At 42.2% G+C, this 22,053-nt stretch overlaps 1 protein-coding gene across 2 annotated transcripts; it reads right to left on the bottom strand.

Annotated features, from left to right (window-relative positions):
- Positions 1-377: 377 nt before the first annotated feature.
- On the bottom strand, positions 378-21,832 carry MAJIN (membrane anchored junction protein). Of its 2 annotated transcripts, XM_037839228.1 has the most exons (12): positions 21,659-21,832; positions 14,783-14,870; positions 13,365-13,482; positions 11,725-11,770; positions 9,264-9,339; positions 8,959-9,084; positions 8,107-8,138; positions 7,691-7,782; positions 5,866-5,929; positions 2,049-2,121; positions 1,151-1,268; positions 378-510 (listed from the first exon to the last, which is right to left on the bottom strand). In XM_037839228.1, the coding sequence occupies exons 3-12, from the start codon at positions 13,463-13,465 to the stop codon at positions 465-467; spliced, it is 774 nt and encodes a 257-aa protein (XP_037695156.1). In that variant the 5' UTR covers positions 13,466-13,482; positions 14,783-14,870; positions 21,659-21,832; the 3' UTR covers positions 378-464. The 2 variants fall into 2 exon arrangements, with proteins under 2 accessions (XP_037695156.1, XP_037695157.1); XM_037839229.1 differs by lacking the exons at positions 8,107-8,138; positions 8,959-9,084; positions 9,264-9,339.
- Positions 21,833-22,053: the final 221 nt, after the last annotated feature.

Raw genomic sequence — 22,053 nt, 5'->3', positions numbered from 1 at the left:
GGTCCCACCCATCCAACCGATCCAGTAAGCAATGACCAGGGAGACCCAGGGGAGGCTCATGCACTGGATCCCTGTAGCTTGACAGAAGAGTCTGCACACGCTCTCTCTCTCTCATTCTCTCTTCACTAAATTCAATCAGTAACTCTTCATCAATAATTTGCTGTCATTAGGATCCTAAGTGCTGGAGACAAAAGACCTAAACTGGTCCTCTGGGCAGAAAATTCTTAGACTAGAACATTTTTTAAAGTTCCACTCTTTTCTTAGTGTTTTAAATTGAAAAAAAAAAAAAAAATGCAATTATAAAGGGGCAAATGACAGGACAAACCCACAGGAGAACTCAGCCAGTTTGGGGCCCTCAGTCTCCATGACTGAATGTCCTGAAAAGAGAATGAAGCTGCAGGAGGAACATCTTGGGCCAAGTCAAAGGAAGAGATGGTCCTTTTTCCAGCGCTGCCTTGGGAGGCTCACTGGCTGTTCTTTCTGAAGAAATACCGAAACGGGAAGAGAGAGCTGTGGGGATGAGAGCAGAGAGGTTCAGACTCTGAGATCTCCTCCCCTTCTCCCCAGTTCCCATCAGTGCTTCATTAGCCAGGACATTTTTGCTCCAGTGAACCACTGAATGGAAATTCAAGTCAGGAACAGCATTTGAAAAGGTAACCAAATTAGATTAAACTCAGGAGGGGGAAACAAAGAAGGAGAATTGCAAGGGAATGGCTGAGCTCTAGACAAAGAGATCTGCTAACTGTCCTCTGCAAAGAGGACTCTGAAGAACCAACGCAGATTCTGAGAGAATGGAAATCCTTTGGTAGCTGAATCATCCAAATCACCGAAGGATTCTAAGTGTGGTCTCTGTTCAAGCTAAGTTGATGGAACCCGTGTTCCAGGCCCTCTGCTGGGTACAAGGAGATGGATGGGTTGTGTAAAAAATCAACTAATACACAGTCTTATTGACCATGTTTGGAATAATTCACAGTAAAGGCCCTTGTTCTCAAATCTCATTTCCATTGTCTATCCTGGACACAATACAGAAACCTCTGTGAGTAATCTGCTTTCTTCTCTTTTCTGATTTCCCCCGGAGACTCAATGAGGCAAGCTCTGAAGCTAGGTCCCCCCAAACCTCGGCTTGATGGCAGAAAAGAAGTCTGTTTACCTTAGGAACCCAAAGAAGCCACTGGTTCCCAGCTCTGTGGGTCGTTTAGGTGGAGATGGATTGTTTTGCTGCAATGATGGAACTATCTGCCCTGCCAGGCTGTCCTCCCATTTAGAACCTGCAAGAAAAACAGGCAGGGCAAACATTATCAGTCTGTGGGCTACCTGCATGTAAGTAGGAGAAGGCAGGATACCCTGCATGAGCCAAGGGCAGCCTCACACCAGAATGGTTTATTCTGACCTTCCCAATTTCATCTCAGATCAGAAACTGCTATTCTGACTTCAGAGGATTTTCAAAGTCAGGCCCTTGTGATTTTTACCCAGTTTAAAACCTAGCTGCCCATCGCAGCTCATATGTCTTCACGTAGAATGACAACTTGTTAAAGACCTAACTTGCCTACATCCCTGCTTCTTTCTGCAGTCCAGACAGAATCCTCATACTGGGCAAATATCAGCAAGGTGGAAGGATAATACCTCAGTGTGCATTCCCAGCCTTCAGAGCATCCATTTGTACCTTCAATATTAATCCTCATGCCCCAAAGGGGAGAGGGGGAGGGAGAGCTACCCAGAGATCACTCTCCAACAAGACAGAAAAGTTTGAAACACATCTCCCCTCTCAACTTCTTCTGTAAAATGTATCACCTCACTCTTGGAAATATTTTGAAACTGTGGGAGCATCAGTTTCATTATCAGAAGCAGAGGAAGGGTATACATTGTCTCCCTGCATTGGGGGTTTCTAGTGCTCTAGGGCAGGCTCCCAACTTGGAGCATTGACAAGAGGCAACTCTACCCACAGATTGTGCCCAGGCTCCAGATCTATGCTCCTCTGCTCATCAGAGAACTAAAAGGGGACAAGATGGTTATGAAAGGAGAATGAACATGGGTTTCCTAGAACTTACCCTGTTCCTGGACATCAGTGATACCAGAGGCCGGCGTCCCCTGCCTTTCGGACTGGGTTTTTCTTTCCCTGTTCTGATAAAAAGAGGACCAAGAAGTCTTCAACTTTACCCCTAGTTAGCTTGTGGTCTAAATACTACTTGCTGGTGAACTGATACAACATCAGTGCTAAGGCCTGGCATCGACTGTCTGGGCAGATTCTACATTTCCTTCTAAAGCACTGTCCTTTCTCCGCTTCAGCTTCCTAACCACTCTCTAAAGTCACAATGTTCAAGGGCAGAGAACAAATAAAGCTAGGTTTAACTTACATCCCACATTACTGAGTGACTACTATTGCTAAGGACAGAATATTGAGGTCTTGGAAGTCAGGAGGACCTAAACTTTAACTTGGAGAGAGGTATAATCTAAGGAGTAAGGCTGACAAATAAACTAAAAATTACGAGACAGTCTAATAAACTAAAAATTAGAGGTAAGACTATAATACAAGTCTGTATGAAGTGCTGTGGGACCAGAGGAGGACATTAATGGAGCAGGTGGCAGTTAGTCAAAGAGGGCTTCACAGAGGACGTGATGCAGTATTTGAACATGGCTTTGGTGGAGGAGCAGTACTTTGCCATAATGGGGGGTTAGTGAGAGCTGGGCATGCAGGCAGGGACATGACGTACAAGGGCACGACACCAGGATGAGTAAATACAATCAGCACGGCTAGAGCAAGGGGCAGTGGAAACATGACTCTGGCATAAGTGGTCAGCACAATGCAACACAATCTTATTATTTCTCCCTGTACTACCGCTTTACAGAACTCCCTTTGTGCTTTGAAGGGGACATCCTACAAGCTGGTTCCAAGCCCAGAACATTTCCTAGTAAATACCTTGACAATCAAAAACATGGTTCATGTATTTTCTTTGGCGATCTCTGGCAACTGGCCACTCCCCTCACACAGCCAGAACCTGAGTGCCTGTTTGCCCAGCAGCCCTGTGGAGTTTCTGGAGATGTTTTGCTAGTGAAGAAATCTATAGCAAGGGGACACGGACTGTCGAGGATTTGGGAAGCAGAAGCATGGCAAACTTTTAGGAAAGTTGGGACATAGTCCTCATGCTAAACAAACGCTCCAGGCTGAAAGAGTAGCTATTTCTGTGGCAACTTCTCTACAAATCCCTCAAGACAGACCACCAAGGCAGCTGCCTAAGTCCTTATTCCTATAAAAATGGGGAGGAAGGAGACCATCTCTTATCATTCACAGACAGCGGAGAGACGGAATTCAGAGGGGCCTCGCCCACTCTGGTTTCTGGCTTTGGGAACAATTGTTATAAATTTAATGAAAGCATGGTTTGAGGCTTAAATCCTGCTGCATAGAGTGTCCCTAATGAAAGCATCTACTAAGGTTGGCAGTGGGAACCAGGAGGGCAAAGGCCTCCTCCCTCTAAACCAGGGGAAACCTCTCAAGAGATATTTTAGCTTTTGTGCTCTCCTGAAATCTTGAGAGAGGACTTCTCAGGCAAAAGTCCTAAGAATGAAAAAAATTTACAGCCTCTGAAGTAAGACTAAAGGTACCATCTGGGCCCTAACACTCGTAAACGCCCTGATGCAAGGCTGTCCTCTGACTGTATGTTCAAAGTCAGATCTGCTTAGAAGTGCAGTTCAAGCAGAGGTGGCCTAAACACTACACAAGTCAGTCTGTTTTACTTTTGGACCATTTGTCTGGTCTCCCCCATTTTTTATCCTCCTAAAGTCCAGATCTCCAGATCTGGACCTGAAATGCCAGAGGGAATGGATCTGCTCTTCCTTCCCACCCCTCAAACCTCTTATGAAGCAAGCGGCCTTGTTCAGAATGTGTTGTATTCTTCTAAGCTTTCCTTACACAGGCCCCCAATGTGTTCAGACGTGCATGATCCACTCTGACTGTGATCCTCCTACACCCTAATTTCCCCCAAAGGGGAGAGAAAATATTAAGCAATGGACCATAGGTGCAAATTCAATTGTTTCCAGCTCAAGTGACTCACATTGAGAATCACTGTGATCACTAATTTAGGAGCAATACCCTTCCTGGGAACAGGGGCTACAATGCAGACTGTCTTTGGGCTTTGAGTCAAAAGCAATAAACATGCTCCTTTTGGTTGGGCTGCCTGTTGCTCAGAGATTTTTCTAAACCCAGTATCAGGTTGAAAAGGTAATTATGTTGAGTAAGAAGCTGTGGGCACTGTTCTTGAGGGAAATGATGTGTCAAACTAAGAATAGGAAGGTACGGAGGGTAGAGAGTGAGGGAAATGTTCCTTTAATAGTAATTATCTTGGTTGTATAAAGCATCTTTGTTCTCTGGAGCTGCATGTACTCCACGTGTACTTTCCCATTTCTTCTTCCTACCTCTCTAAAGGATGAGAGATATAGAAGAGGGCAACTGTGCCTAAAATCACTCTTTGGTTAGTTGGCCAAGGCACGACTGGAGCCCTGGTACTCTGACCCTGCCCACAGAGGCAGAGGTCTCTGTCCCTAAGGTGCATTCTTCCCACAACTCAACTGTAAGCTCCTGGAAAGAGGTAACCAGGTCTTACGTAAGTTTGTGTTTCCCAGCACCCAATATAATGCCTTGCAAACAGGAGACAATAATCCTTTTTAAAGGAAAATCACTTCACTCCTCTACTTAAAAAAAAATGTTTTAGTCAATTCCTATGATCTTCAAGGTAACATCTAAACTCTTCAGCATGACCTCAGGGCCTTTCATGATCAGCCCTGGCTGACCTCTCCAGTGACACTGCTCAGCACTGTACTCCAAGCCTCAGGTGCACTGGCTTGCAGGTACCAAAGTCACCATACCCTCTTGTCCCTTGGCCTCCCTAGGCTTCTCTGAGCTACTCTGGGAACTATTCCCTTGCCTCCATCTGGTCTGGGTGAGGTTCTCCTTTGTGTTCCCTTTGTACCCTGTGCTTCCTTCTATCCCTGCACATATCACACCTACCAGTAACTGTCTGCCAAGCCTTACACTGTTGGCATCTTAAGGGTTGAGCTTGATACCCCTAGTACTTGGTACATAGGAGACACTAAACAAAAGTTTGTCGAATGAATTCACGAGTAAATGTTTTGCTCAATAATAGGTCAACTTAATGGGTCCTGTGAAAGCGAGGGAGGTGAGCTGTTAGAGTTGGGTACATACCTAGGGTCAGGGTTGCTTTGGAGAGGTAAGAGAGAAGAGGCAGGAGCTATAAGTCATGAATAGCAGCCAACAACTATTCAAATAAGGGAGGAAAAGAAAAAGGGCACTATTTTAGAGATTCAATTATGGAAAAGAGACCCTGAAATGGAGGAATGACAGATATATGAATATCTAAGTAGACTCTGTAAATGAAATCAAATGCCATGGGGGCCAGCCCATCACTGCTGTGGATGGAAGTTTTCTTTCTAATCAGTTTCCTGTGCTGCCTATCTCATCTGTAAAAGCTAGTCATTCCTAGACTCAGACTCCAGTATAGATGAAGGCAAAAAAAGGTTCTAAAGAGAAAATTCTATACTGGATTGCACCTCAATTCAATTCAGATCTATTTTCTTATCTCAACTGCAGAGCACAAGAAGCAGCTTTTTAAGCTGAGAAGAGAGGACCTTTTAACAAAAGGATTCATCAACATGTGGATTATGCAGCCACCTTTGGGACAGACTGTGGCGAGGCTGGAATAGGTGAATGAGGTTCTGCAGGCAGGGAAACCTGAGAATGAGTTCAGTCAATTCAATCTGCATTAAGGACCAAGAAGTACTGGTAACAGGAATCCTAACTTGTAACAGAGCAGGAACAGCCAAGAACCTTATAGCCTCCGTTTTGGTTCTTACCCTTCTGATTTCCATAGGGGGCTTCTTTTTACTGGGGCCTCGGCTGGAAGTCCCCATCTTGGCCCTGTGGTAGAAAGAGAAAAGCCCAGGAAATGTTACTGGCAGCAGCAACATCACCACATTCAAGTAAATGTGGCCCTAATGAATATTTCAGCAGGTTTGCTATTTTTATACCACTCCTGGCCTGCAGAATAAATTGTATGGCCAAATTCTCTTTGGGTGCTGCTTTAATTCACAGTAAAATCCCAGAGACAGCGATCTGGGGGTTGAAACAGGGAAAATGTAATTGATAGCAGGTAGCAGATTCTGAAATACTTGATTGTACATCAAAACCCAAAGAAAAGGAAGATCTGAGGACTCATCTGCATGGAAAAGTAAATCAAAAGGTAGAGCAAAGCTCACACCTCCAAGTACCCACATTCCACCTGGCTTGGAAAGGAGTTCCTTAACTGGTCACTGATATTTCCATCTGGAGGCACACATAGTCTCAGGAAAAGAGCAGCTGCTCTCTGTGAACCTGGGGTAACAGCACTTTGGGCCTGGGAGCAAACCACACATTGGATTATTCCAGTAGCTCTCTTTGGGATGCTAGTAAGAACTGACTTTGTCTTACTGTCTCATTCTGTCCCTGACAGAGAATCAAAAGGAGAACATATGGTGTAGCCTCCATAACACAACCTCAATTTGTTAGGGATAAGCTCAACATTCCCCTAAAGCATACTGCAGTACTTCGCCCAATAATTGATACAAAATCTCTTACGAACATTAGCCTGGATTATAACTTGAGGTAGAGTTCCAAAAGCTTACTGCTCCCACTGGGTAAAAGAGAAATATATTGCATTTATTCTCTTTCTTTCAAAGGGTTCCCTATGTTTTTTGTATAATATTCTGGGACTTTGTAACTTTTGTGCCTTCTTACTGTGCCTTCTGATGGTGCTACAACAGTAGGTACTTGCTGAATGTGTTGAATTCAATTGTACAGATCTGATTGTATTTCCTTTCAGCCTTCATTTTGATGAATGGAAGAAGAGGAGACTCCTGCTTTGCTGAGGAAGGAGCTGCATTCAAATTCTACTGCAAATATCAACTTGCTTCCTTTCCTTAAGCTATCCCCTAACTGGAAGAGGCAGGTACAAATGAAGCCCAGAGAGAGAAAGTGACTCTCCCAAGGTCAATTTGCTGGTTTGGAGCTATTATGTACCCCAGAAAAGACTATGTTCTTTCACTCCATTCTTGTAGGAGCAGACCTATTGTTGAGTGGGACCTTTTGATTAGGTTATTTCCATGGAGATGTGACCCACCCTTTCGGGATGGGTCTTAATCCTCTTGCTGGAGTCCTTTATGAGAAGATAAAAGGCAGATGAAACTCAGAGAGCAGAGAGACATTTTGAAGACAGTCATGGAACCAAAACCAGGAGAGAAGCTAACAGATGAAATCCAGAGATTTCCCCCAGAGAAGCTAAGAGAGGACCCACAGACACTTAGAAAAAGCCATAGGAGAAGCAAGACGGACACCCGAAACTGAGAGAAAGTCACTGAAACCACAGCCCAGGAGAGAAGGACCAGCAGACGTCACCATGTGCCTTCCCATGTGACAGAGGAAACCTGGATGCCATCAGCCTTTCCTCAGAGAAGGTATCTTCCTCTTGATGCCTTAATTTGGAAATTTTCACGGCCTTAGAACTGTAAATTTTTAACCTAATAAAACCCCATTGAAAAAACCAACCCATTTCTGGAATATTGCATTTTGGCAGCTTTAGCAAACCAAAACAGGCAGAATCAACCAGCAGCAATAGCCTAACAGTATTTTGCCAATACCACTGACCTGTCTGGCCCTGGCCTCTTAGGGGAGCTGGGCACTTCCAGGCGTCTTCGTTTCTCCATCACAGCTCCTGCTGCTTTCTTCTCAGCTAGTACCTTCAGAAAGGAACCAAACTCCTGTGACCCCTCCTTTTCCAGAGCTGCTCATAGTACATGAAGGCAAAGTGAAGAGAATTCCCCCTCTTTAAATTGCCAAAGGCATCTTTTGACACCAGCTTTGCAAGTAAGGACAAACATTCTGCCAGAGATTTGGTCTCAGAAATCTTGCCAAAGGGAAAAATGTGGTCTCGTATCTATAATTCTGATCAGACCTGGGCAGCAACCAAGGGGTAAAGAAAGGTGAAGAGACAAGAGCAGAACTTTTTTGACAACAGAGGCATTAAAGGTAATTTTCAATTTGTACAGAAAAGGCCAACTTACCAATTCAAGCGAACTGTTGTTTATTGGTTTCCCTACAACAGGAAATTTGAATGTCATAATGGATCAAGATTCCATTTCACCTGGATTTATGGTCACTACTTATTTCTGGGAACTGGCCTTAGACAAAACCACCATGTGCCTTTCTCCCTTCTGCCTGGTACCACTCCTAGAAATAGTGTCTTCAAACGCTCTTCCTCCCCTGTACTAGCTGAAAAGGATCTGATTCACACTAAATTCCTTCTAACAATATGCCACTTAAAAGGGGGATGATCCCTACTACAAAAGAAAAGAGTGGAACTTCAGGCATCCATGACAAATGAAATGGAGATATTTAGAGGCAAGGTCTTTGCACCCTTTTTCAAATCAAACTGGTAGGTGCCTGCCTTTCCCTCTATGAGTGAAAAAGAGCCATGGCCCTTAAGAGATTGGAAATTGGGAGGTATCTTTTTGATACCACTAAAGTGAAAGTCACTGAATATTCTAAAATGGAAATATTTATAAAATAGGTATCTTTCATTGAGTGATTATTCTAACATAGACCTTTATACTTCCCATCTACTAGTATTTATATATAATTAAAATTTTTAACATCTCGATGAGATACTTTTATTACTCTTCAACACTTTACAAAAAGAGGCACAAAAAAAATTAAGTCATTTTAGGTCACACAGCTATTAAGTGGCAAAGATGCCAGCATTTGAACCAGGTAGTCTGGGTTAGAGCACGTGCTTTTGACCTCTGCCCAGCACAGCACTGGGGCCCAGTTCATTTTGCCATATTCAACTTACACTGCTAACCCACAAACATTCTACCTTCCCCCTTTTCTTCTCTACCACCAATCATTCTACTTACCAGGGGACAGGTTTTCTTGAAACCATTTCATCTCCACATAGAGTGTGAAAACAAAGGGGTAGGGGACCAAGACAATTTCCCCATGTTTGAATTTCAGGTGAGAAACTCTCTCCCATTTGCTTTTATCTGGACAAGGTGCTAAGGAGTGAGAAAATAAACCAGTACCCATCCCTGAGCACTGTTTTGGGGATGATACTCCCTCTCCTTTCCTTGCCCTAGCCTCCAAAACGACCATGACTTTGCTGTATCCATTTGAATCTACAATGTGATTGGCAGCTCATGTCCAGCCAGGAAAGAAAGGATACAGGGAAATACAACGAAGTGTTCTGTAGCAAATGGTTGTAGATTATCCAAGTTTCCCAAGACCACTCGAATAGAATCCTGAAAAAAATATTTGCAGTGACTTTAATACCGCCTAGTCTCAGCCAATCTTTCCATTTATGTTTGTCACTGCTCTTCATCTGCCCTTTATTCTACTAAAATGGAAGCATTTGCTGTTCCCTGTACATGCCTTCTGCTTCTCCATTTCTATGCTTTTGCACAGTCTGTTCCCTCTGCCTGAAGTGCCCTTACCACCTATCAGCACATGTTCAAACACTACTTATCCCTTAAGGTACAGTTCAAAATCTGCCTGCAGAAAGCTTTCCCTTATTCTACAAGGTGGAATTAACTGTTGTTACTCTCAAACTTTGCAGTAGCTATATTCCTTGTATCTAGGTTTTATTTTTCTTACTAGGAGATCTCCTTAAGGTAGAAGAATGTACACCTCATTTATCTTAGCATCCCTTCCACTGCATCTACCATAGAGGATGACACATAGCAGGTCCTCAATAAATGTATAGTGAATGAATGAATAATACTGGTATTTATTGGTATATGGTTATTTTGCTTTTCCCTTACATCAACCTCTTTCTTCTACTTTTTTAAAATATTACTTGGTTAGTCCCTAATTAACCTTTACTAACTAGTCTATACTAATTAAACAATTTGGTACCATAAAAAGACTATACTGTATTTCTACCAAAAAAATCTTATTTTCAGTCCAGCTTTGTCGTTTCACCTCTCCAAGTCTCATTTCCTCATGTTTGAGCTGACAGAGGGAGAAATTGTGTCTTATTTATCTTTTTACTCTCCATTCTGGTTTTAATTAAAACAAATATGTACTGAGTAATTACTATGGCAAGTGTTATTGTTTCTATACATATTACTGTAATTAATTTAACACTTACTAGAACCCTATGAGACAGGCACCTCTATTTTACGGTTGAGGAAACTGAGGCAAAGTGAGATTAAGTAACTTATTTGAGGTTACACAGCTAGTAATGGTGAAGCCAAGATATGAATCCAGACAGTGGGGTTCCAAAGCTTACACTTTTAACCATTAGGCTGTACTGCCTCTCAGCAAATGTTTTCTAAATGAATAAAAGAGGATGATAACATCTGCCTCAAATTTAATGGCAGTAAGATAAAGAGGACATATAAAAAGCACTTTGAAAACGTTAATATGATAATAAATGTATTTAAATTTACCATTTATGGAGCACCTAGTGTGTGGGCACTGCACACATCTATTTCTAATTCTTACCACAATCTTGAAAACAGGCACTGTGAATTACCCTCATCTGACAGGTGAGGAAACAGACCCAGAGAGGGCAGATAACTTGCCTGAAGTCAGACTGTGAATGGCAGAGCTAAAATTCAAGTCCAGAGGTGACTGGCTTGCCACTCTTCTTTGCTTCCTTGAGCAACTCTCTGTCCAAATTAACTAAGGAAAGTGAAATAAATTCTGCTGTACACACAATTACAATTAGCAGAATGTCCATGGTCCTATATTAAAATAATTGTTATTTATAATGATGTCCTCAAGGTGCTGCAAGATTCTAATGTATCTTTAAACACTTAGCCAAACAGCCATAAGTACCTTTAGGGCTACATCTCAAATTTTTGGTTTAGTCGAGTTTTGTGCTTACATGTATTTAACTGTATTTTATTTCTTTGAAATATGGCAGAGCATGTCTTAGTAAGTCACAATATTCATAAATCAGTGAGTTATGGAGAAAGAAGAAGATAAACCCGTTTAAACCACTTATTTTACATATGAGGAAACTAAGACTCGGAGAGATATATGATTTCATCTGTGTGCCAAGCGTCATGCAGCTAATTAGTGTCTAAACTAAGACTGAAGTCAGGGCCAGCCCCCTGAGCTCCTGGTCCAGCGCTTTCACCAAAATACAAAGCTGTCCACCTGCTCAATCTTCTTTCTGTGGCAGAAACTAAAGCTAGAGATGGGTAGAAAAAGAATGAAAATGAAGTGGGAATAAAGCAATTGCAAACGTTTCCAATCAAAATGAAAACACAGAAGCCTTGTCTGTGTATTTACAGTTGAGTTTCCTGGACGTCAAGTATCAGGCCGTGGTTAGGATAGTGAGGTTTCCCAGAGCTCTGGAAGGCAGCAATCTTCCGGAAGTGCTCTCTGTGCCAGCTGCCACAAAAGAGAGCTGCCCATGGCTGGGAGATCTGGTGGAAATAAAATACCTCTCGGCCTCAAAGGTGCTGACACTTCAAATAGGAGAGTAAGAAAGATTACAGGCTTTAAAATTCCCTGGAAAAAGTTAAGTTTCTGTGCAGAAGAAATTTAGCAGGGAGAAGTCAACTTATCAGGTGGAGGTTGTGCCTTAGTTTGCAGGAAATAATTAAAACCTGCACATGGCTACATCCTCAGCTTAAAGAATAACTTTCCGAGAAGTTGTCTGCTTCTTTCCCTACCTCCAGCTCCCGGATGATGACTTCCTTATTTTCTATCTCTTCCCCTCTAGAAAGCAAACAGACAAGAGACAAGTAAGCCAAGAAGGAAAGCTCTAGAGAGACTAGCCTCTAGTAAAACAAAAATGATCTTTCCACTGAGCTAAAAAAACATGACAAATAACAACTGTGTGTGTTGACCTAGTGCTCATGGAGAAGCGATCACCTAGGTGGTATGGTCTGAGCATTGGCACAAGGTGTATCAGAATGTCTCCTCCATTAAATTGCCAAAACCCGAAATACCCACTGTGAAAATTAATAACATGTTAGACTAGTTGCAGTCAAAGTGTGGTCTGCAGATCCCTATGGCTTTCTGAAGGTCTCCAAGGGAAAAACTATTTTCAAAATAATAATAAGGTGTTATTTGCCTTTTTCATTGCGTTGACATTTGTACTCATAGTGCAAAAGCAATGGCTGGCAAAACTGCTGGTGCCTGAGCACAAATCTAGGTAGTTGCAGTAAACTGTACTAACAGTCACGGTAATCTTTACCACAACACAGGGGGAAAAACTCCAGTTTCATTTAATATCCTCGATGAAGCAGTAAAAAGTTATTAAATCTCAACTCTTGAATACAGGTCTTTTAAATATATTATGTGATAAAACGGAAAATGAGAGATATGCATACAGCTCTTCTGCTGCATGCTGAAATATGATGGTTGACTCGTGGAAAAGCATATGTGACTATTTACATGGCAAAATGAATTAGCTGCTTTTTTCATGGAATGATATTTTACTTGAACAACAGGCTGACAGACCAACTATGGTTGTTATTCAGACTTGGGAATTTGACAGACATTTTCAAAAAAATTAACAAGGTAAGCCTGTCATTTCAAGGAAAACAACTGACAGTATTTGTTGCCAATGATAATTTTTGTACTTTCGTGAAACTTTAAATTTTTGGAAAACTTCTATCCATCACCTTGAGCTTCATAGCTTCCAAATACTTAATGACTTTTCTGATAAGACTGGTAGTGATGATAAATGTGATTTTTTAAATACTGTATAATGAAATGTATCAGTATTTGGACAATCTGCATAACCCAGTGAACCAGTATTTTTCAAATGATCAATGAAATACAACATATTACAAAACCATCCTGAGTAAAACATTTATTCAAAAATCAAGATTGACTACTGGAATTTAATGTGGCAGAATTCTAAAAGTTCACTAGTGTAATTTCAGATTCCACATTACAACTAATCTCTAAAAAACTACCACTTTCCAAAAAAACAAAAAAAAACAACTACCACTTGTCCGGTTTTGATACGGTGTCAAAGAAGAACATCCATGATTATCTGAGAAGGCTACTAAAATATTCCTACCTTTCCCAACTATAAAGCAGTGTAAGCCTGGATCTTCTTCACAAACTTCAACAACAACAAAAACCCAAAATTGAGAACGACCACCTTCAAGGTATGCCATCTCTAATTAAGAAACTTATATGAATAATAAGTATCCTAAATATAAATACCTGGAAAAGAAAGTCCTGCAAGGTGCTACTTCAGTCAATCTAATGGACTGGGTGAAGGCAGAGAAGGGCAGACCTGTGGGACTTTACTAAGTAGTGCTTGCAGAGGCTACTTGCCTAGTTTTCAAATTACCTGATGCTGTTGCCGTATCTGATTTTGAATTTATACACATTGGGTCCTGCATGAAGAAACCTCGTCTCTGGGAATGGGTAGGTGAAGGGTTTTAAGCTCATTGCTTCCAAATGATAGCCTAAATAAAGTAGAAATGTTAGAGAGTTACTGAAAAGCTAAAGATAGCTCCCTATGCACAGGAAAGGGGCCTGTGCAGTCTGTAGCATGCCTTCATGAGTAAAATGTCCAATATCCAACACCACTGCCTGTGTCCCCTGCTCAGTCCTGCTACTGATCATCTACTTGGTCATTCTCAAACCTGCATGGGGAAGATACATGGTGTGTTGGGATGATTTCTATGCTTGAAGTCAGAAGACCTGAGTTCAAATTTGTAATTTACTTTATGACTTTGGGCAAATCGCTTCTCTTCCATGAGACTAGTAACACTAACATTTGCCCTGAAAGCTCACTGGGCTTTTGTTTAGGATTAAATGTAGCTCCCAAATATCCCCTGAATCTATGCTCTTCCCCCATACCCACTTTCCCTAGAACTAGGCAAAGGTACAGAGGGCTTATATCAATTAATGAGACAATCCAAAGAATGAACTAATAAGAGGCACAATTAGGAGGATTTCTGCTGTTAATTTTAGATAAAGTTAAAGGATTGGCACAACTCTCTGCCACAGCCAATGCAGCAAATAAGGATATGGACTAATGTCATGTTTCCCAGTGGTGCCAAGGAAAGCCTTATCTTCCTTCCCTCCCAACCATGCTCCCTCTCCACCACTGGTGAGGCTGCCCTGTGCCCCAACAGCGCCTACTCTGCCCCTACCACTTACTAGCTTTACTTTTCTCATTCAAATATTTCTTCCCACTTAAAGCACTCTCTGTGCAAAACTCGGAAAAGGCGATAAGGAAAAGGAAGGATGGCACATCTCTTCTCCTCAAAGAGGGCATTTGGCATGCACTCAGAGGTAAAAAAACAAGCACACTGTGATTTTCTAAGTCACTACGACTTTCCCGTGCCACTCTCCATTCGCAAAGTAGAAATAATAATCCTGGCTCTCTGTCTCTTCATATGGACATTTAAATAATAAATAATTAGAGAAAGAGGTCCAGAGTTCCTGAGTATCAGAGCTCCCTATATATAACACAAGGTATTGATTTCAGAGGCAGCTGAGATTGAGTAAACAGAACAGGCACAAAGTAAGAAGAATCTGGTTTTGAACCTCAGCTGCAATGTCCCTACTTACCTTTCCTGAGCCTTGGTTTTCTTATTTATACAATAACAACAGCAGCAACTAATTTTCTGCTATGCTCTATTCTAAGTGGTTTATATATATATATACTATCTCACTTAATTCTCACAAGTCAATGAGATAAGCAGTCTAAATTTGATCGATGAGGAAACTGAGGCACTGAGATATTGAGTAACCTACCCACAGCTATGAATGTTGAAACTGGGATTCAAACTGAGGCAGTATATATCCAGACTGGATGCTCCTACCCTCCACACCAGACTGCTTCCTGGGATTATGAGGAAAAAAACAAGATAATGCACATAAAATCATTTTGTAGGCAGTAAAATATCATACATATAAAAGAGACTATTTTCATATTTCCTCCATATTATCCTGGTGCCACTTCTACTCCACAGGAAAAACCTGTATGGTGGAGGTCAGAAGATCTATGCGCCCAAAGAGTGGAATTTTCCAGAATTTCTGAAGTTCAAGACTAAGGTTGCCAGTAAAGAGATACTCCCATGTATGATCTCGGCTGCTTGGGATTAGAATGACAGCAGGTTGGAGTCAGAGCCCATCAGACTTTAGACTAGAATTACAGTCAAAAGTGAAAAGAAATAGTTGGTGCCAACTGCAAATTTACCAGGAGGAACATACTGTTCATATCCTAAGAAAAAGTTGTTGATGCCTTATACCCAAGATGTGGCAGGAACCCAGGCTAGATTTGTTGGAGTTTTTGGTGCCAGATGACTTTTCTAAGTAGGCAGAGAACCATCCTAGTGAGGGCTTCGTCTGCTGTCACCATAATTTAGTTCTCAATTATTAAGACGGTTCCTCTAAGATGCAGCCACCTCTCCCCACAGACTGAGGGCTGTAGACTTCAGAGCAAAGGAAATGAAGGACATTTTCTGTTAATGACAATCCAGAGAGGAAACTTCATGTGCTATGCCACAGCTGGTTGTCTGAATGAAGAAAAAAAAAAAAAAAAAACCCTCTCCTAGCTGGGCCTGTTCCTGTTAATTGCTGGCTGCCCACTTGAGAAATGAACACCATACGCTAATCACTCATTTGAAAATAAACATTAGACAGCATAAACTAAAACAACTGCATGGTAGAAGTGGTTCAAAGATTTCACTGTAGTCATGGTGACACTATGTCCCAATAACAATCATTAAGTTGATCAGGTCTTACAGATGAAGGGTCAGACACTCAACCCATTTTTAGGTGACTGCCAGGCATGATGGCTTTAAAACAAAAAGAGAAAAATTGTAGACAGTATAGGATAGTGGAAAAGACATAAGATTTTGAAATTGGAGGACCAGGGCTTAAGTCTTACTTTTACCTTTTATTAGTCATTAGATCCTAAGCAAGTCATCAGTCTCATCATTTCTCAGTTTTTTCATTGATTAAATGGGGATTTCACCTATCCTAGGAAGAATTTGTGGGGATTAAATGAGATAATGTTGTAATGAGCACTTCACAAACTCTGGCACATTATATGAACATTTGCTGTTATGATAGATTTTAAGAGTTTCTTTCTACTTCACTTAACAAATGAATACAAGAGATCAAATCTGATTCGTTTTAATCTCAATGTAAAATCTAACTAATCCCAACCAACGACCTATATTTGAAAATACCCAAGAATTAGATTTAAGAAGCATGTAGGCACTGATGTTAGAAAGAGAAAGCTTTCTCAAGGGTTCAGTAATTTGTTTCTCATCAAGAAACATCTGGATCAATGTATAGACTCTGGAGCAGGGTTGAATGCTTCATGAAGTTAATGATATTGATTACTGAGGTTGAAGGAGATGATAGTAAGGAAGTACTATCACTAAATATATCTGGTGATATTTGATGGGAAAATTCTCCATAGTGTTGAAGAATAAAAGAACTTTCATAAGCATTTATTCAGAATACATTTACTGAACAGATCCAACGTGACAGGCTCTGTAACCACTAATGAGGAAAATCCCACTATTACTAACAATCCAACACTCAAGTTTTAGAATTGAGGTTGAAGACAGATGACCAGCTTCTCTCCTTCCACTTTCAGGAGTCTTTGCCTATTCTAAGGGGTCTGCATGCCTTTGCCAAAGTAGATTTGGATTCTCTGAAAGTCTACGTCTCCAATGAGATTCATGGGTGCCTATAGCTGGAAGTGCCCTTCATTTTAGAAGGGAAGAGAGGCAAATGACTTCACCAAAGAAGGAAATGACCTCCTCCAAGTCACATAATCCAGTATGGAACTAGGATTAGACCCTCAAAACTGTTGCTTCCTTGACCCATGCATTTCCCATTACAATACCTCTCCTGGTCAGTTATATTATTAAACCGTAACCCTGTTCACTCTCGCGACACTGGATGACTCAAGGCAAACTCAATCCAAGTATGGAGAGATCAAACCAAAATGTAAGATTTTCTGATGAAAGGTTCTTAGAATTATATCTTGGAATGTAAAGGGCTACACTCACATGTGTTTGCTTCAAGCTCTATTTTCAAAAGGCCTAGTAGACAACTCAGAGAGAAAGGAGTGAACTTCTCAAGTTATTCTTTGCACCTGAGTGCCTCTTCTACTTCCACCTTAACCACCCAAAAAGCTAATGAAAAACTACCTCGGGTCAACAGCTCCAGGACTGTGCTCCTAATTCTGGAAAAGCAACAGAATGGATCCTCATCTCATCATCCTGCCCAGTAGTTGTGGCTTGTTTCCTCACCCATAAGATGGGAGTAATACCGACCTTGCAGGGTGATTAGGATGATTAATGATCAATGAAATAATGTATAATTGCTTGTTGTAGTGCTCAGCACTGAGGCTATCCAATAAAGAATAGCCTTTTTTTTTTTTTTTTTAACAAAATGTCAAGATATAGGACAAGAAGAGACTGACCTAAGACCACCCAGGATATGTCTATGCTTATTAGGATGTCATTCTCAGTTTTCTTTTAGGTTTCTGCCCACTCTTTCTGGTAAGGCAAAAAGCTTTAAAATGCATTGGCATTTGTGCAGGAATAGATTTGCCCTTGGAACTGCGTCAGGTTTTGTTTTGTTTTGTTTTGCTTGAGGGGGAAGGCAACTAAATCTCCTAACAAAGAGGTAGGAAGATGCCCTGAGATGAAATCAAAAGGCCTGGTAGACAACTCTGCTACCTAAGTAGCAGAGGCCCTTAGATGCAAAGAGCCTTCTTAAGTAACTCTTTGTACCTAAGGGCCTCTGCTACTTATACCTTAACCATCCTAAAAGCTAAAGAAAAACTACCAAGATAAAAAGCAACAGAATGGTACTTCATCTCATCACCCTGCCCAGCAGTTGCAGCTTGTTACATGAAGACCAACCTGTCTATTAGCATTCACATCACATTGTATTCAGTGCAGCACTCTTAAAATGCTACCAACCCCAGGAACCCAAAAAGCACTGGACATAAAACTGAAGACCATGAGAGACATTTTGTTTTTTGGTTACACCATTAGGTGAGCTGCCCTGAAGCAGTACATGCAAGGAAGAAGATTAAAAATGAAAACTGCATCAGCAGTTTCAGAAGAGCAAATGGTGTTTGAATATTTTTGAAAAGGCAGAGGGAATATCTTTAGCTATAGAGAAAGCAAACATCCTTTACAATTTTGAGCTGCAAGCTCCGAATTCCTGATATACATATCTTGAGGGTTTTAGTGACAGAAGAAAGTTACAGGGGAAGTGTGAGAAGAAATCTTCCAAAATATAGAGTTTTGTTCTTGGTGTGAAACAATAGCAGATTCTGAGTAAATTAAGAAAACAAAATGACTTTTTATTTAAAAAGAGCAAACTTCAGGAAATTCATAATATTTTACTAACTTTAACCCAACTCTGGTAAGATATTGGGGAGATAAGAATTGTACTTACTAGGTTTACAAAAAGATATACCTGACATGAGGAGATAAACTGATCTGGCCAAGGTCACATGTGAAGGGCAAGATAAAAATACAGACTTTTTGCTAAAGCAAGGTAGTCCAGCTGAATGAAGGATGTCAGCTAGTCTACAGACCTAGACTCAATATTAGCCTCAATTCTTCGTATTTTACCACCTGAGCATAAATCTAAAATAACAGAATCAGGCATTACTTGTTAAGAAACAGCAAGTTTTGCACTTTGAAACACCATCAGACCATAGAGATCTGATGGTGAATAGGTCTTAGCAAAAAATTAAAAGAAAGCTCATATTTATAAGCACTTTCAGTTTATATAATGCTTTCATATCTGTTAACTCACATGATTTGAAAACTTCTCTTCAAGTTGGCAGGACAGATTCAGCTCATTTATACTCTATGCTAACTGTTCTCCTAAATTTTATAAATATTTACATGCCTAACATGTGCCAGAAACTAAGTGCTGGAGATAAAATGGGGAATAAGACAGATTTGGTTTCTGCCTGCAGAGAGCTTACAAATAATATGATGCGAGATGACTGCTACAAAAAAGGATAGGGTGTTATGGGAACATGCTACACAGAAAGCTAACCTAACCTTGAGGTCAGAGCAGCCCCTCCTAAGTAAGTGACTCCTACCTGAAGGATGAGTATGGGCTATGGAGGCACAAGTAGAGAGAGGGTCTGGGGTCTGGGGTGGGCACAGGAAACAGCAGGTACAAGAGTCCTCAGGTGGAAGAGAAGTACAGTAATCTGGAACAAAGTGGGCAGGATGAGGTTATAGATCTCAGCTAAGCAGTGAAGCAGTCAGCACACCTTTATTGAGAGCCAACTATGCATGAGGCACTGCTCTGGGTACAGATACAGTAGGTAACAAGAGAGACATGAATCCTTGCTTTTAAGGGCTTACATTTTAGAAGGTGGGGAAACCAACAAAAAATATACAAATAAGTAACTATAATTTGAATTACTGTAAGTACTAGGAAGAAAATAAAATAGGGTTTTATAGTTGAGAGTCACTGGGAGGCTGCTTCAGCTAGCGTGGCCAGGGAAGGCCTTTCAGAAGAGATCACAACTGAATCGAGGCCTTACTGGAAAGAAAACAACCATGCCAAGATCAGGGGAAGAGTATTCTAAGCAGAAAAAAACAGCAAGCACAGATACCCCATGATGGGCAGTTTAATGAACAGAAAGGTTAGTGTGGATGGATATAAAGAATGAAGACAGAATGCGGGGAGAAGAAATCAGAGATAGGCAGGGGCCAGACCATGTAAGGCCTTGTAGGTCACTGTAAGGAATTTAGATCTTATGCTACAGGTTTTTTTTTTTTAAAGGGGAGTGAACTGTTTTAGAAATATCACTCTGGCTGCTGAGAGTAGACAAGAGTAGAGACAGGGAGACCAGTTAGGAAAGAAATCCAGGAGAAAGATGCTGCTGATTGGGACTTGGAGTGTTAGCAGTTAGTGAGAAGTGGTTAGATTTGAGGTACATTTTAGACTAACTGATGAACCAAAAGTGGGAATCAAGGAAGGCTCTTAGGTTTTTGGCTATTGTGATTAGGTGGATAATGGTGCATACTCATTACTGAGATGGGGAGGTTACCGTAGGGGAAGAGACTTGCAGAGAAAAATCAATAGTTCTGTTTCAGTTAAGTCCGAGAGGCCTATTAGACATCCAAGTGGATATACAAAGTGACAGTCTCCTAGTTTGCAAGCAAAGGAAATCAAGATGGAAATAAAAATTTGAGTCTTCAGTGTTTTGATGGTATCCAAAACTACTGGAATGGATGAGATTCTTAAGGGAGACAGAGAAGGGAAAAGCGCCTTCCTTATAGGCCAGGTTATAGATTGTGGAGCCAACCCTAAGAGCAACAGGAAGCCACATAACGGTATAATCAAGAAATGACATGACTCAATAGCTGTTGAGTTTTAAGAAAAAACAAACAAAAAAACCCTCTGGTTGCAATGTGGGAAACAATTTGGAACAAGAGCAGATGAAATGGGTCCAGCTGGGGGACTCTCGAGTTTCCAGGCAGAAGCTGATAATAGCCTGGTCTACAGAGATGATGACAGTGGGGATGAAGAAAAGTAGACTGATTTGAAAGGTGCCTGGGAAGAAGGATCCACATGATTTGATGACTTGATGGAATGAGAGAGCTGAACAGTCAAGGATGATACCCATGCTTGAGCAACTGGAGTTATCAAATGCCACTTCCTGAAAAAAGTAGCCTTGGGAAGGTAAGTTTTTGAGGAGGCCCTTGAATCCATAGTTAAAGATGCTGAATTTTAACGTGCCCATGAGCTATCCAAGGAGAGATTCTGGGTAGATCGTGGGATACTGGGGTGGATTTACTAGCTACAGATGTGCGAAAGAAGGAACTAAAGTTCAGGAAAGTAAACTCAGGCTGGCTTCTTCCTGTCCATTTTCTCAGATGCTAAGATTCAAGGACGTGAGGAGTTGAACAAACAGAGCTTTGAGTGCCACGACTCAGGTATTTACTTCCATGGTTGAATCAGGCATTTGAAAGCCAGCAATTCATTCAGATCTTCAAGACACGATGTGACAGCATAGGTTTCAAGGGTAAATGTCTTGTTTTCATGGCAACTGCTAAGCTGGGTAAGAGGGTGATTATAGGCAAGAATGAACACTTCTGTTATCGGAAAACGTTTAGAAATGAAAACGGGTGGGGTGAGGGGAGCAGGGGGCCCCAGAAGACTGGATTTCTGCTCCAGGCGGCATTAAGTGCTGGGTGTGGTATGGTCGAGAGGGAAGAGGGATGGCAGCGGGTTGCTCGCCTCCCTGGCCTCCTCACTCGCCTATGGAAGGCCCGGCACAAGCCTGGCGCTTTGCAGACGCCATAGATGCCATTTCCCTGCCCGCCCCGCGCTCGCTCCACACTCCCATGCTGGAACCCGAGGTCCCGCCCGCGGCCCTCACGTCGAGGCCCCAGCAAAGGGCTCGCGGCCTGGGCCTCGGATGTGCGCGGCGGGAGGTTCGCGGGTTGGGAAACGTCCGAATAGGCCCAGGGCTGAGAAGGAGCTTGGAGAGCAAAGGGGGTGGATATACAGCAACTGCGGGGTGGTGGGGCCGAAATTTTCCCTCAAGAAAAAAGAAAAGAAAGAAAGAAACGAAAAGCCAACCTCCCGGGGCACGAGGCCGCTGCGGGCCGTTACCTCAGAACCCAAGAACCTCGGCCAGACTGTGTCTCACAGAGTGACCAGGCGTCTTTCGCGCCTCAGAGGAGTGGCCTCGGCCGGGCACCCACTAAGAAATACTCCCTGAAAAGGGCGGGCGCCGACTTCGAACAGAAGCCGCCCTGGAGGCCTCGCTCCGCCGCTCGCCCGCCCGCGACGTCGGGGGTTGTGCCGCGCGCCCGCCAGGCTTCTGCGCACGCGCAGTCGCGCTACTCCGCCCGCCGAGCGCGCGTTCTAAAGTCGGGCTGCCGTCTGCGCGTGCGCGCCGTTGCAATGTCGCTTGGGGGACCCGCGAAGCTAACTGCTCGGGGCTCTCTCCCCGCCAGAGCACTGAGGCTGGGGGACCTTTCAGGGGTTCCCGGGTGTTTATCTGC

This window comes from Choloepus didactylus, chromosome 6, assembly GCF_015220235.1.
Source record: "Choloepus didactylus isolate mChoDid1 chromosome 6, mChoDid1.pri, whole genome shotgun sequence".
NCBI classification, from domain to species: Eukaryota; Metazoa; Chordata; class Mammalia; order Pilosa; family Megalonychidae; genus Choloepus; species Choloepus didactylus.
The sequence above is the reverse complement of the archived record's forward strand: the minus strand, read 5'-3'. Positions and strand labels throughout refer to the sequence as shown.